Source organism: Mixophyes fleayi, chromosome 5, assembly GCF_038048845.1.
Source record: "Mixophyes fleayi isolate aMixFle1 chromosome 5, aMixFle1.hap1, whole genome shotgun sequence".
NCBI lineage: Eukaryota > Metazoa > Chordata > Amphibia > Anura > Limnodynastidae > Mixophyes > Mixophyes fleayi.
Window position 1 is genome coordinate 142542358 of NC_134406.1, and position 15718 is coordinate 142558075.

General features: G+C 39.7%; 1 protein-coding gene across 2 annotated transcripts in view; it reads right to left on the reverse strand.

Annotated features, from left to right (window-relative positions):
- The window catches only part of GABBR2 (gamma-aminobutyric acid type B receptor subunit 2), a 683104-nt gene that overhangs the window by 267115 nt on the left and 400271 nt on the right, over nt 1–15718 (reverse strand). For both annotated transcript variants that reach the window (XM_075212899.1, XM_075212900.1), the window contains exon 8: nt 7768–7828. In XM_075212899.1, coding sequence (XP_075069000.1) covers nt 7768–7828 — 61 coding nt within the window. The remainder of the gene's footprint in view (nt 1–7767; nt 7829–15718) is intronic.

Below are 15718 nucleotides of genomic sequence, written 5' to 3' on the forward strand. Positions count from 1 at the left end.
TGCCACACAAGAGGCTGGTTTATAAAATAAGGGAACTGGGTCTAGGAATCAACATTTGTACTTGGATCGAAAACTGGTTAGAGAATAGAGAACAGAGAGTTATGTTAAATGGAACATTTCTAATTGGTCAAAAGTCTTAAGTGGAGTACCTCAAGGTTCTGTGCTGGGGCCACTTCTTTTTAATATATTTATTAATGTCCTTGGTGATGGTTTAGAGAGAAAAGTTTCTATATTTGCAGATGACACTAAACTCTGTAAGGTATAAAATCAGAGCAAGATGTAGCTTCTCTACAGAGGGACTTAAATAAACTGGAGGATTGGGCGGCCAAATAGAATATGAGGTTTAACACAGATAAATGTAAGGTTATGCATTCAGGGATCAAAAACAAGAACGCAATCTATAAATCAAATGGAATTAATTTAGGAGAATCTATAATGGAAAAGGATTTGGGAGTGCTCATAGACAGTAGACTTAGCAATAGTGCTCAATGTCAAGCAGCAGCTGCAAGGGCAAACGAAGTATTGGCATACATAAAAAGGGGCATAGAGGCAAGGGAAGACAGTGTAATTTTGCCACTGTATAAATCATTGGTAAGACCTCATCTTGAATATGCAGTACAGTTCTGGGCACCACTCTGTAAAAAAGATAATTTGGAACTAGAAAGGGTTCAGAGAAGGGCGACAAAATTGATAAAGGGTATGGAGTCATTAAGTTATGAGGAAAAGTTAGCCAGTTTAGGCATGTTTACTTTAGAAAAGAGGTGTCTAAGGGGAGATATGATTACTATGTACAAATACATTAAGGGTCAATACAGAAAACTTTCATGGGAACATTTTACCCCAAGGACCATACACAGGACACGTGGTCACCCCCTAAGGTTAGAGGAGAGGAAGTTTCACAACCAGCAGAGGAAGGGGTTCTTTAAAGTAAGGGCAGTCAAGATATGGAATTCATTGCCAGGGAAGGTTGAGATGGCAGATTCAATAGATATGTTTAAGAAAGGGTTAGACAAATTTTTAGCGGAAAAGTGTATCCAGGGAAACGAACATTAATTAAAATGAAGGATAGTAGTGGATATAGGTTAAAAATAGTACTGCAATATTGAGTCTGGGGGGATTTTCACAATTCAAACAGATTGGTGGTTGCTTACTCTGGATCAATTTCAAATATAAGTGCAGGATCGCAGGAGATCCAAAATAGGTTGAACCTGATGGACTGGTGTCTTTTTCCAACCTCATGAACTATGTTACTATGTAACTGCTGCAGTCTTTGTTTGAAAGTGTATGAAATAATATTGTGACCTGTGAGGTGGGCAAAATTGACTGAAAATGACTTTAAATTAGTGTTATTGAGGTTAATAATAATAATGCTGGGGGAAAAGAAACAAAATTATGTGATTTTAGCAAAAAAATGGGGATTTTAAAAAACAATAGAGATCCAAAACCAAAACCAAAACACGAAGGGCAGTTTTGCCAAAACCAAAACCAGAATACGGGGGTCAGTGAACATCTCTAGTTTTAAGGATGTTTATTTTCTGACAAAATTCATTGATTTGGGCCGGCGGTTCCCAAAGTGTGCGCCACGGCTCCATGGGGTGCCGCGGCGCTGTTACTGTGGTGCCGCAGGCCATCCATAAAAAAAAAGAGAACACAGAAACTTACCAATCCGTCGGGCGCCGGGACCCAGCAGCCTCCTCTCTCCCGCAGCAGCTTGTTACTGACGTCGATATTCAGTGACAGCTGTGGGAGAGAGGAGGCTGCTGGGTCTGGATGCCCAACGGATTGGTAAGTTTCTGTGTTCTCTTTTTTTTTTATGGCTGGCACGGGGCAGAGTGAAAAGGATCGTGAGAGAGCGGGGCAGCAGAGGACAGTGTGAGAGCGGGGCAGCAGATGACATAGTGACAGTGGGGCAGCAGAGGACAGTGTGACAGCGCGGCAGCAGAGGACAGTGTGACAGGGCGGCAGCAGAGGACAGTGTGAGAGCGGGGCAGCAGAGGACAGTGTGAGAGCGGGGCAACAGAGGACAGTGTGACAGCGGGGCAGCAGAGGACAGTGTGACAGCGGGGCAGCAGAGGACAGTGTGAGAGCAGGGCAGCAGATGACATAGTGACAGTGGGGCAGCAGAGGACAGTGTGACAGCGAGGCAGCAGAGGACAGTGTGACAGCGGGGCAGCAGAGGACAGTGTGAGAGCGGGGCAGCAGAGGACAGTGTGAGAGCGGGGCAGCAGAGGACAGTGTGACAGCGGGGCAGCAGAGGACAGTGTGACAGCGGGGCAGCAGAGGACAGTGTGAGAGCGGGGCAGCAGAGGACAGTGTGACACCAGGGCATCAGAGGACAGTGTGAGAGCGGGGCAGCAGAGGACAGTGTGACACCGGGGCAGCAGAGAACAGTGTGACAGCAATGGGGGACAGTGGGGCAGCAGAGGGTGACAGAGGGGGGCAGCGTGACAGGGGGCAGCAGAGGGCTGCAGAGGGGGCAGAGTGCCTGGATGCAGAGGGGGGCAGCATGACAGGAGGCAGCGTGGCAGAGGGGGCAGCATGACAGGGGGCAACAGAGGGTGGCAGCATGACAAAGGGCTGCAGAGGGGGCAGCGTGAGAGAGGGCAGAGGAGGGGGACAGCGTGACAGGGCAGAGGAGGGGGACAGCATGGCAGAGGAGGGGGACAGCGTGAGAGAGGGCAGAGGAGGGGGCAAGCATGGCAGAGGAGGTGGACAGCGTAACAGAGGGCAGTGGAGGTGGACAGCGTGACAGAGGGCAGAGGAGGGGACAGCGTCACAGAGGGCAGAGGAGGGGGACAGCGTCACAGAGGGCAGAGGAGGGGGACAGCGTGACAGAGGACAGAGGACAGAGGAGGGGACAGTGTGACAGAGGTGGCAGAGTAGGGGGACAGCGTGACAGAGGGCAGAGGAGGGGACAGCGCGACAGAGGGCAGAGGAGGGGACAGCGTGACAGAGGAGGCAGAGTGCCTGGATGCAGAGGGGGGCAGAGTGCCTGGATGCAGAGGGGGCAGAGTGCCTCAATGCAGAGGGGGCAGAGTGTCTGGATGCAGAGGGGGCAGAGTGCCTGGATGCAGAGGGAGCAGAGTGCCTGAATGCAGAGGGGGCAGAGTGTCTGGATGCAGAGGGGGTATAGTGTCTGGATGCAGAGGGGGCAGAGTGTCTGGATGCAGAGGGGGCAGAGTGTCTGGATGCAGAGAGGGCATTTTTGCATACAACTAAATAAGTACTTTTGTCGTGACCCAAATACTTATTACAATTTTTTGACCCAACCACTACTAAAACAGGACTGCTCAGTAATTATTTTGGAGGGGTGCCTTGAAAAAATTTGGAGACTCTAAGGGTGCCGCGAACTGCAAAAGTTTGGGAACCACTGATTTGGGCTATGGAACTAAATGCCATAAATTGAAATGTACTGATATTGAAAGGGTGGAAAATATTGTGCAGTTCATCCTCATATACAACAATTAAAATATTGTTTCTGCTTTAATTTTATCACTGGACCATATTTAAATTTGTAGCATATTTCTTCCCTCTGTAGGATCAATGGTGGCAATAACAATACATTTAGGACAATAAAGAGGGATAGGTTTTTATATTTCCTAGTCTTTTATTTATCACCATAAATATGCAATAACTGTGTATATATCTGGTTAGATATTGCAGTGTATGCAATATACAGGAGAAATAATAAATGGAAGAATAGAAAAACAACGTTTTACAAACTAGAAAATCAACTTGTACAGCAAAACAGTATAACATAAAATTGCCATGGTGTTTTATTTCTGTTGAGATTGTTAAAGTCATGAGTTTCTTGGTACATTTAGTATGGGATTACATTGAGTGAAAATAATTGATCTCAAACGCTGGAGAATTTTACAAAGCAATACAACATTTAAGGAATCGCTTAAAGAGAACTTATTGCTGGAACACAGTGTAACACATTGCTGTTGTACAGAATTTTTTTCTTGATATACTGATCAAGTTCTTGTTTTTGATGGAAAGTATATTACAAAGTGCACAGAAAAATACATTTGTACAAATACCAGGATAGTTTTCTAACTGTATATAATATGTTACTGCATTCAGCTAACTAATATAAATGGTTTGTCCATGCTTATACATGTTTACATGCAAAATTAAGGAAATGGATAGGGGAAGTCAGAGGGCATTTTACTGATGAGTTGGCTTTCTTACAGATGAAGTAAAACATACATAGGGGCCTATTTATAATAGATAATTTTCATGTAAATTCCCCTAAAACAGCTGTTTTCGGGGGAATAGACGCAAATTTAAGTATAGTCCAAATCTATCAACAGTGCATCGCAGCAGATAGCTTTGCATTTGTTTTTGAAATACATAGCAGTCCCCATAGATGTCTATGGGGACTGCTATTGGGTGACACAGAGTGTTAGAAAATGAAAACAGGAATCTAATTAGTTACTATACGTTACATGACACACATTTATTATTGTAAAGGTATCTAAAAATACAGAGTTGTCACAAAGAGAAACTTAATTTTTGTATCCCAAACTGTTATATGATAGTTTGTTTCTGGCTTCATATGAAACAAAAAGACTTTATGGCTGATAACACCAACTTTGAAGCTATTAGTTTCTCTTGCTTTGTGTTGAAGAAGACTATGGGCTATATTTACTAAGCTGCGGGTTTGAAAAAGTGGGAAGTTGCCTATAGCAACCAATCAGATTCTAGGTTTCATTTTGTAGAAAGCACTAAATAAATGATAGCTAGAATCTGATTGGTTGCTATAGGCAACTTCCCCACTTTTTCAAACTTGCAGCTTAGTAAATATAGCCCTTGGTGACTGAAGAAAGGAAGTAACTCTAACTTGAATTTTTATTTTAAACATTGCATTTTTGCTGACATTCACCTAAGTACACTTCCTTAAGATGTGTCTATTTAGTAACAATGGAAAGAGCAATATTGTACTGTATATCATACACGACTAATAATTGATTTAATATTTAAGCAAATTTGCTGATGTTTGCTGTACCATGTACTGGTCCTAATTGGACAAGTAGTTTATTTATCCATGTCTTAGTTTGTGGGATGCATTATCACAGAAATATGGCAGTGACAGTATTTTTAGGGGATGGGGCTCTTACTGAAATCCAAGAAAAATGTAGTGCTTCTACCTCTTTAACATTATTATTATTATTATTATTATTATTATTATTATCTTTTATTAATAAGGTGCCACAAAAGGTGCACAGACATTTAAATTTACAGTACTATATAATACACAGACAGCAATGATCCATAGTGCTTTACATAATAAATTAATGGACTAAATATATTAATATAAATACCAGACATCTACTAGTTAACAGATTACACAGATAATTTGGTAAACCAGATTAAGTTATTTTGGGACAGTGAGTGAGAGTGATAGTAAGTCCAACATGAGGTAGGCTTAAGCTTAAGAAAACAGGACTAGGGAAGCAGACCTGGAGGTACAGACTGTAATGCAATAGTAGAATGGTAGAAGGAGACCACGAGGAAAGAGGACCCTGCTTATGAGAGCTTACATCCTAAACGGAAGGTGACCATGTGGGGGAGGGGGGTGATAGCAGACAATGGCGGATCCAGTTGGGGGGGCATCCTGGCATTCTGATTGTATTTTAAACACAGCACGGCCGAACAACATCCTCTGCCTGCCTTTCAGCTGATGGTAACATGTATATTGTGTGTTGCCGCAGACAACCCGCTACTGCTATTAGTGAAAAAGGGGGTGAGGCACTAAATCCCCCCACCAAAAAAAAGAATAAATAAATAAAAATCTCGGTCTGCCCCTGAGAGCAGAGGAGGAAGGCTGATCGACTTGAATAAGGAAATTAATTTTAAGGGTCCTTGATGAACATGAAAGGAGTAGCCTGGGTTGGAGTGGTTAATTACACTTTAAGTACATTATTTGTATGTTTGCAAAAGAGCAGTACAATACAGCAGACTTTTGCAAAAATGGTGGGAACTATTTTTCTGGGTGGTTCTAAACTGATAGATCATGGTTAATGTAATATACATTAATTAATGGAAGGTGTAAAATGTCCCTGAGAATGTTATTTCTATAATATTTCCTAACAAAATCAGCCAATTCACTATATTTAAAAAGGAATAAGTTAACATAGACACATATTTTAAAACTCATTTATACTCCACTAATCTTTATTTGTTATAATATCTGTTAAAAAGTGTTATTACTATTTTATTATTTCCCATATAAGGGACAACTAAATCCAAAATTAAAATTGCAATTACAGTATATGACGCAAGAATGCAAAATTCACTTCATTCAACATCCTTAAAACACTGTCCAAAGTAAATATAATATAGGACAAAAAACTCAAACTGCACAGCACAACAAGTCAGTTAACTTGTTTTGTTCTCACTGACCATGTCCTTAAATATTCCACAAATCCACTCAGATTAATTCTACAGAACAAAACAGCAAGTCTGTCACTCATATTCTGCTACATGAATTAAATAGAGAAGTACTCCCTCCTAACAGAAAAGCTTGTCTCCTAGGATTGAAATAGGGATCACAATGGTCCTATTTAGTTCAGGTTTATTATTCAGCTCAGTAATACTTAGAAATTGAAATATATTAAACAGTCTGTCCATTTACAGGTAACTCCCCTTTTGGTAGGCCTCCCTCTATTGACAGCAGGGAGAAGTGAGTGCTGTTTAGTAAATAATCCTCATTGTGTGTTGTAGGGTTGAACAAATCACAATTGAATTTGGTCAAGCAAACAGAATGAATGGTCATAGTAACATTTACTGTGGTAAAAAGCTGGGACAAATTGCCAGTTTGTTGTCTGAGATGAAAAGTAAAATGGTTTCTTTCTCACCACCTCTACAAACCAATATAGGTATTTTGAATAATAACAGGATACTCTTTAAACAGCAAATATGGTCAGTCAATTTTAATGTTAGTTACCAATAGAGAGAATATCAATATAAACAAAAAGCAGCAACAATGGTCTCTAACACAACTATAGACTCTCTCTCTCTCTCTCTCTCTCTCTCTCTCTCTCTCTCTCCCTCTCTCTCTCTCTCTCTCTCTCTCCCTCTCTCTCTCTCTATATATATATATATCTATATCTATATATATATATATATATATATATATATATATAAAGAGAGAGATAAAGAGAGATAAATAAAAAATAAAAAAATATATATATATATATATATATATATATATATGTAGTATGATATCTATGTATTGAAATCATAAGCGCGAAATGTAACTGACTGTAATATTACACAGCAAATAGTGAAAATCAGACATTAAAGAATAATTCCAGCAACAAATAAAATAACAGTTCACCTGTAGCAGAAGGGTGTTGGTTTAGTGTCCAGTGCTCTCAGCGATCATAAAGTACATATAAAATCCCCCCTTCACCAGAGACAGAATGATAGCAATATTCTCCTGCCCCAGGAGAACAATCCTCTTGTGTTAAGACACTGATTGAATGGTGCCGCTGCCATCTAATCAGTGCTCTTGACACAAGAGGTATAAAGAGTGTTAATATTTAAAATGCTTCTGCATTCTGTTACAGGAGAATATGTGATCAGTACAGGGCAAGATACCATATAGATCACTGCAAGAGTACCTTGATTCAGAAGCACTTGTGCATATTTTGCATGTAACATACAGTAGGGTCCATATTATCCTGTAACTGCCTTCTGGTTTCATAGAATGATGTACTATATCACATTTACATGTCACACATAAAAGGCATACCTTACCTTGAAACTGAGTAAATTTGATCGTACCCATTCGTTCTCCATTTCTAAATACAACTTGTCCCTAAAAAGAAAACACATTTATGAAACTTAGAAAATAATTTTGATTTGTTATAATTTAATATCAGTACATTCATTTAATTTTTAAAAGTCAACATCTCCTGGGTATATACTGTATATAGCAAATTAATTTGCTTATACTGTTATACACATTTTTAAAAATTCTTTCCCCAGAAAAATAATCTAGGGACAGCTCACTAAAATAGTAATAGTTACTAAAGGTAAGAGAAGGAATACCTATAATGTGCACTCTGACAAATACTATTGATCTTTCTTTACTAAACATATTGATATGACAAATTACAAAATAAAATAAAATAAAATCATACTTCATTGTTCAAATGCCAAAATGACGAGAACAGAAATATATCAGCAAATTCATAAGGCTGGGTACACACTACAGTGTTTTCAGCCAAGTATCGGACCAATCACCTGATAAACCACCGTTCAGCCCAATATCTCATTAGTGTGTACACTTAGACGATGAACGATTGTTGATCCAAAGCACCAACCATGGTTTGTTTTAATTGTTCAGCAGAACTATAAATCTCGTTCAGCTATGTAAAGACATCCTTCCAATTCTCCAGTGTGTGCACTCACGATCATGATCTCCATAGAGTTTACAGAGCCATGATCTTTTCAGCTGATGGTTATGACAGTTGAAGAGCAGAGAGCTGAGGGTAAATCTTTTAAAACATGTATAGTGTGCACACATGAATCGGCATGCTGATCGGGACTTTTTTTATTCAGTCTTTAGTAAAATCGTTGCTGATAACACATTGGTTGGAAAATTCTGTAGTGTGTACCCAGCCTAAAAGTAATTCAGTCATTATCTCTTCTAGATGGTGTCAAAGAACAATGATAATATGCAAAGCCTCAGAAGATCATAGAATTGACAATCCATAAATGTTTCAATAACACATAATAGGATTAATGACGCACTTTGTGATGGTATCAATGTCAAATAAAAACATAGCAAGTGAATCGTTGCTCACTACATATAAGTTTTATGGGGTCTATGTATTAAGATTCCCATGATGACTATATTTTCTAACACTGCGTTCCACAGCGATAGAAAATCTTTTAGCGTGAAATTTATTTTATAATATCTCAACAGGGCAGCTGAGCAATGCTCAACTCCCCAGTGATACTGGCTGGCAGCAGTAAGAGGAGTCTTAGTGCTTACTACGCCAGTCCTGGACCTTGTGTGAATGCTTGAGCCCAGATGCCGGCTTGGGCATGTAACTGAATATCGATGTTATCACTGCCAAGTTAGAATAATATGTATGATAATCAGTTGAATAAATATGAAAAAAAATTCAAAATTGTAAAAGTAAAGTATTACCTTCCTGTTCCATTACAGTGAGCTGGAGCTCTGCCCAAATGTTTAGGACAGTGTATAGATGGGATCTGATATGGGTCAAAAGACTGAGAATGCAGTCATTTCAGTAACTGTGACATCACAGGTCCCAGGACTAGGTTTGTGGAAAATAAACATAGACCCAGGTCTACACCTGCAGAGCTAGCACTCTACACTCATTGACACATTATTGTTTTTATTTGTATTAGTTTAGTTACTACTAATTCCTTCTTCACACATTATAAACATTTAACTATGGGTTTCATAGAGACCTTCAGACCCAGAAAATCTGGACCATTAGGAAGTATTGGTTTCCTTTCATTAATGCCTGTTAAAATACCAGAAAATTGGCTGGTCTTACTTGTAACAATATAAGTCTTAGTTAGTCAGAAATCCCATGGAAAGGTAAAATGAGACTAATACGAGTTGGAGAATTTACCTAGCACTAAACTTTACCTTGCAGGTGGTTTCTAGATCTAGCTAATGCTGGCCAGCCCCTTCTTTAGTTATGTCTAATCCCTGCTTAGCACAGTCGTGAAAACATCTACTTGTAAGTTGACTTCCACACCTCTGTTGCAAACACTGCTGTATTATAGGAAGGAGTGAATTAAAGTGAAGATACGGTGGCTAAGTGGTTAGTACTTCTGCCTCACAGTGCTGGGGTCATGAGTTTAATTCCCGACCGTGGCCTTATCTGTGTAGAGTTTGTATGTTCTCTCCGTGTTTGCGTGGGTTTCCTCCGGGTGCTCCGGTTTCCTCCCACATTCCAAAAACATACTAGTAGGTTAATTGGCTGCTATCAAACTGACCCTAATCTCTCTCTGTCTGTTTGTGTGTGTATGTTAGGGAATTTAGACTGTAAGCTCCAATGGGGCAGGGACTGATGTGAATGAGTCCTCTGTACAGCGCTGCGGAATCAGTGGTGCTATATAAATAAATGATGATGATGATAATTGCTATCTGCCAGTGTGTATGTGTGGTCTTCTGCCAAGTACACTAAAAGTTCCTGTATAATCCAATTATTCAGCCTAAGTGATGAGAGAGGACCGTTGCAGTTTCGCAGCACATGTGTGGCAACATTGGAAATTAATCCTGTTGAGTTGCACATGCTTACCTTCTAAAATTTCAACTGCCCCATGAGGGTTACTTAAAGTTAACCTTAGCAGACACAGTTTTGTTTGTATTTATAAACAGGAGCACATGCCTCATTGTACTTTAAAATACAAATTTGCAATAAACACAGCTTACTATACCTAACTAATACCACCACGAAGCAATAGATGTTAATAAAATAAAAAGCATATTTGTGGGTAATGGGTGGACAGCATTTTTTGGAGCCAGTGGAGATCATTATCCATTTAAGTTTGCATTAGATATAAAAGATGAACGTAGAGATTTGTGTCAGAAAAAAGGATTGTCCCTAAGAAATGATGGAAGTGAATGGAATTGACAGAAATGTCCCCAGGTCTATACTATGTCATGTACTGGAAGGGGCGTTACAATATTTAGGGCCCTTACTAAGTTGAACACTTGATTTCTCTGTAGATAGAAACAGTTTTGGAAGTGAAACATTTGTGTGGATAACTCTGTATTTATTCTGTAGGTCCACAAGCATACTGAACCCCCTAGATAGTGTCCAAAGCAGTACCTCAGCCCCTGTAGATTATTTGTTTTGCTGTGCTAAATTTTTTAACAAATTGGCTGGCAGTTACAATTAGACTGATCATTCGACGTGTCTGTCTAATGCTCAGAGAGCATAACTACAAAGCTAACTGCAAAAGTACTGCTTACATCTGAGTAAGAATCATGAAATTTTGATATACAAAAATTGTTAAAAAATTAGAACACAAATGTAACGGGGGAAGATGGTTGGCACCCCAAAAGTTGTATAAGAAAGGAATCTACAGGCCCGGTGGTATGGTAGAGAGGCAAGGTTCACCCCAGTAATGTTGGAAAAAAACAAGGAACGCAGGGCTAAAACTGCATAAACTCATGGGTTTGCTTGTGGCATAAGGCTTTACCACAGCAGCAGATCAGTAGCGGTAGTGTAGAGAAGTAATAGCACAATACCATCAACATGCAATGTTATTCAACATGTCACAAAATAAATCACATTTTAGGAATCTTGGTTCAACAATATGCAAACATAAATCAACACAATACTTTTAGTACAATTATACCGATTATACTTATCAGACAAAAATCAGCAGTGTTGCAACAAGGATTAATCCAGCTTGTTCAGGTTAGCTGCTTTCTAGTTCACTCTATGATATACAGAACCCAATGGGGTAGAATATAATCGACAGGTTTAAGCGAATTCTCAGCTAACACATGAAGCTTATTTACTTGTACAAGTTGAAATCAGTAGTCCACTTAGCAATACGTCTAATGGAATAAGCAACTCTCTCCCAGCAACTGTAGGGTTAAACAACTTGTAATTCTCTCATCAGCATCCATTTTAGGCAGTTTCAGTCAGCTTGTAGATAACTTTACAGCAGATTTGGCTGGAACAAACTCTTCCTTTAGCCAGTGCTATAACACCCCTCAAAAGCAACATTGCAGTCCCGTTCAGAGGTTTTAATAACACAGTTTGATGTCTCACTTAAATAAATTGCACATAGCAAAGCAAAGAAACTTATCTGTCTTCATATGAGTCCTGCTGACATCTCATGGGCAGTGGCAAGTTAGGTATTTTCCTATACTGCAAAGGTGCTTCTTTCTGGGCTGGATGCAAACATCCCTCAGGACAACAATTCAGCCATAGATTCAGTGGCTGTTTATGGGAAGATCCTACATTAGTTCAGCCAGCAGCCACACACATCACTTCTCTCTAGCAAGTCCGTTTTTAGCTCCTCCCCTTTTCCCCAAGAATCTCCATGAAGCCTTCTAGTACATTCTTGGGCTCTAGAGAGCAGCCTGGGCTGCAGTTTGCAGTCTGTCTACCCAAAAATGGCCGACACAATTTGCATTTAACTTCCCAAAGACACTCTGGGGGACTATAGTTTTCTGAATGAGTGAATACAGTAATATACCTGTGATTTGCAGGGTATTACATTCTCCCCCGCTGGAACAAAGCGTCACCTCACGCTAGATGAGAATCACAAAAGTCTATAAAAGTTTTTTCAAAACAATTTTAACCTTATATGCAAGGAAAGTAATCAAACAGGTTAGCAAGACATACAAATTAGCTTTGCACTACTGCCTGTATCTGGCAGGTAAGATACCTCTAGTGCTTCTCTCTGACCTTATGAGGGCCACTGACTCAAGTACATTTTCAACAATCAACATAAAGTCAATATTAGTATCAACATTATCATTATCCTCACTTACATGTTCATCACTCTCTACCTGGACTGTCTGACTCTAAGGGTAAAGCAATTGTTGCCCCTGGGATTACATGCCCGTACATAGACATGAGTAGGTCCGTGGGATTTGAAAAGGGGGATCCCAACCTCTCTATCAGAGACGCGCCTTCTTCTTCCTCAAATTCCTGAATGGTGGTAGAACTGGCTATGCACAACTTGAGTTGGTCTCTGTGGACTACACTAGAACTTCTGCCGTCTTCTCTTTCAATTGTGTATACAGCAACACCATCAATTGTAATGTCAGTGACAACATACGGAATCAGTTCCCATCTACTATCAAGTTTACTATTGCCATTGTACTTTTTCTTCCCGGTCAGAGGTTTTAATAACACAGTTTAATGTCTCACTTAAATAACTTGAACATAGCAAAGCAAAAGAAACTTATCTGTCTTCATATGAGTCCTGCTAACATCTCATGGGCAGTGGGAAGTTAGATATTTTCCTATACTGCAAAGGTGCTTCTTTCTGGGCTGGCTGCAAACAATCCTCAGGACAACAATTCAGCCATAGATTCAGTGGCTCTTTATAGGAAGATCCTACATTAGTTCAGCCAGCAGCCACACACATCACTTCTCAAGTAGCCTCTTCTCTCTCCGTGTTTAGCTCCTCCCCATTTCCCCCAAGAATCTCCCTGAAGCCTTTTAGTACATTCTTGGGCTCTTGAAAGCAGCCTGGATTGTAGTTTGCAGTCTGTCTACCCAAAAATGGCCGACACAATTTGCATTTAACTTCCCAGAGGCACTCTGGGGAACTATAGTTTTCTGAATGAGTGCATACCGTAATATACCTGTGATTTGCAGGGTATTACACAAAGACGTTGTAGCTTCTAAATACTAAATTACTCACTTTGTCCTAGACAAACACGTAGAAGCCAAAAACTTTTGTAAACTGCTTAGTCCACAGGGAAATTAGTAACTGTATACGAAATGGAAAAGTTGAACGTAGTAATGAATGATTTAGCTTCACTTCCTATGTTAATTAAAATAATTATAAAATGTCTTTAATTCACATGTGTAAACAGGCGTGGCCACACAACAACTTAATCATCTTCTTAATCATCTTCACACTTCACAGTCTATTCATTCTTATATGGTAAAAGTTATCTGTTCTAAAAAGCAGATTAATGTGTTTCTTATCTCTGTGATCACTGCTTTGAAACTGTGCATTGTTGTAGAAGTTTGAGACCTTGTTAAATTATGGGGTGTTAGTTAAAGCAGCAGTTGTTAAGCATGCCACCCACCATTAGGTGTGACACATTCTTTTAAATGTTTTTCAGTCTAAGACTCCAGGGAAAAGATTGCAAATTTGCTTTTATTGCAAATATTTCTTCTTCATTTCTAGTATTTTACAACAATTACATATTGTGCACATGAATGTATAGTTACTTTTGTTAGATATTAGGACCAGGGTTGTATGAAACCCCAGAAATTCTATTTGTCTCAATGTGAATGAATTAAAGCTCAAAACTCACATAATGTGATGTATAGTATTAATGTATGTTTAGTTTTAAAAATCTTTAATTTGCTCCAATTCGCCAGATGCCAGCTCCGATTTGCCCCTCCACACATATAATTTCTACTAGCTATGTGTGAGGATCCATCACAATACCAGCTTTAGACAACAGATGACAGTGCACCATTAACATTGACAACTGCATATTCGTTTTCACTTGCTGCAATCATCAGTTTGCTAAAGCTCAAGTCAATTAAGACTGAGACCACACCTGTATGCAGCCTCTATAAGGCCCTCATTCCTATCAATCTTTGCAGAAGCAAAATTATAATTTTGTTAGTCTGCTAGTGGTCGCAGAGCCTTGTTTTGTTTGCCTGTTTATAGGCTTCGTCCCTCACAATTCTACATTCTCTAACCCATAGATTTTGGCTTCATCCCTCATGATTCCATCTTTTCCAACAAATTAAATTCATATTTGTCTCTCATGACTCGTCCTCTCAGGACTAAGCGGCTTGTCCGGTCATGGTATGTGTCTGATCGTTACCCCAGCCAAGTGGTACTCTTTTGAGAGCAAACAGCATCAAGACACCATGTATCTTTTTGGGAGCAGAAGGCAGCACAATACAGTAACTAAGAACTAGCAAGAAAAAATGTAAGGGTTTTAGGGCTTCTTTAATGGTTTTAATGAGTTTAATTTCATCTGTAGTGTGATTTGTTTTTGGTAATTAATTTTGTAACTAATTTGTTAGTTTCCTTTTATTAGGATTTCTTCACATATTGGTTAAAAGTTTATAGATTTCTGTTTTATGTAAGTTTATTTTTTGTAACATGAATGAGGAATTGAATTGGCTAAATAGGAGCTGCCTTGGTCTTTGTCAAGATTCTACCCCAGTCCCTGTTAATGGTGACACATCCAGCAGCAGCGATAGCAAAGCAGCTGCTGCTATGCTTCTTGCTATGAGCATTCAGTCTGTGTCACAGCAGTTAACTTCTTAAGGTTAGCGTTATCAATGATAGCGGGTATTACCAATTTGGAGTAAACGCAAGGAATGCCATGACCTCCTTGTTGAATCTGTAAGTGAATTGAGATGACCACTCTTCTAGTGATGATGAACCAAGTCACATGCTGCGATCTTTGTCTGTGACAGATGTGGATGCTTTGGTGGATGCAGATTTTGCCCATGATGTAATAGCCATCAACAACAGCACTTACAGTGCAAGTCTGATCACTGGACAGTCGGAGTAGTGTACAGAAATCGATTGATGCCCCTGCAGTGGTTACTGTAGACCACTTTTCTCCTTTCATGGATTAATCTGGTGCCGAATTATCGAAGGCTGGTACTGTTTATACTCCAATGCCTGTGTCATCTGCTTCAGATGTGGGTAGCCTGGAGTCCTGTCCACAGTTATCACAGTATTTCACAGAGCCAAGCAAAAGCTCCATGAAGAATTGATGATGGTTGCCTGCAATCTGTGCAGTGCTTTTATGCAGACTGGTAGCGGATCGTAGGCATCTCTGCCCTTCACCAACACCTCTCAAGTGGTGACAGGATAGGTTTCTGCCTGAACTGGGATACCTAATGTTCAATGTGACAGTGTCACCAGTTTCAGTAGACTCTATAGCAGAAGGGAGGGAAACCCTGAAGACCAATCAAATGCAGGCATATGCTGACTACTATGAGTTCTTCTTACAGTGTTGTAGAATCGGTGGCTTCTT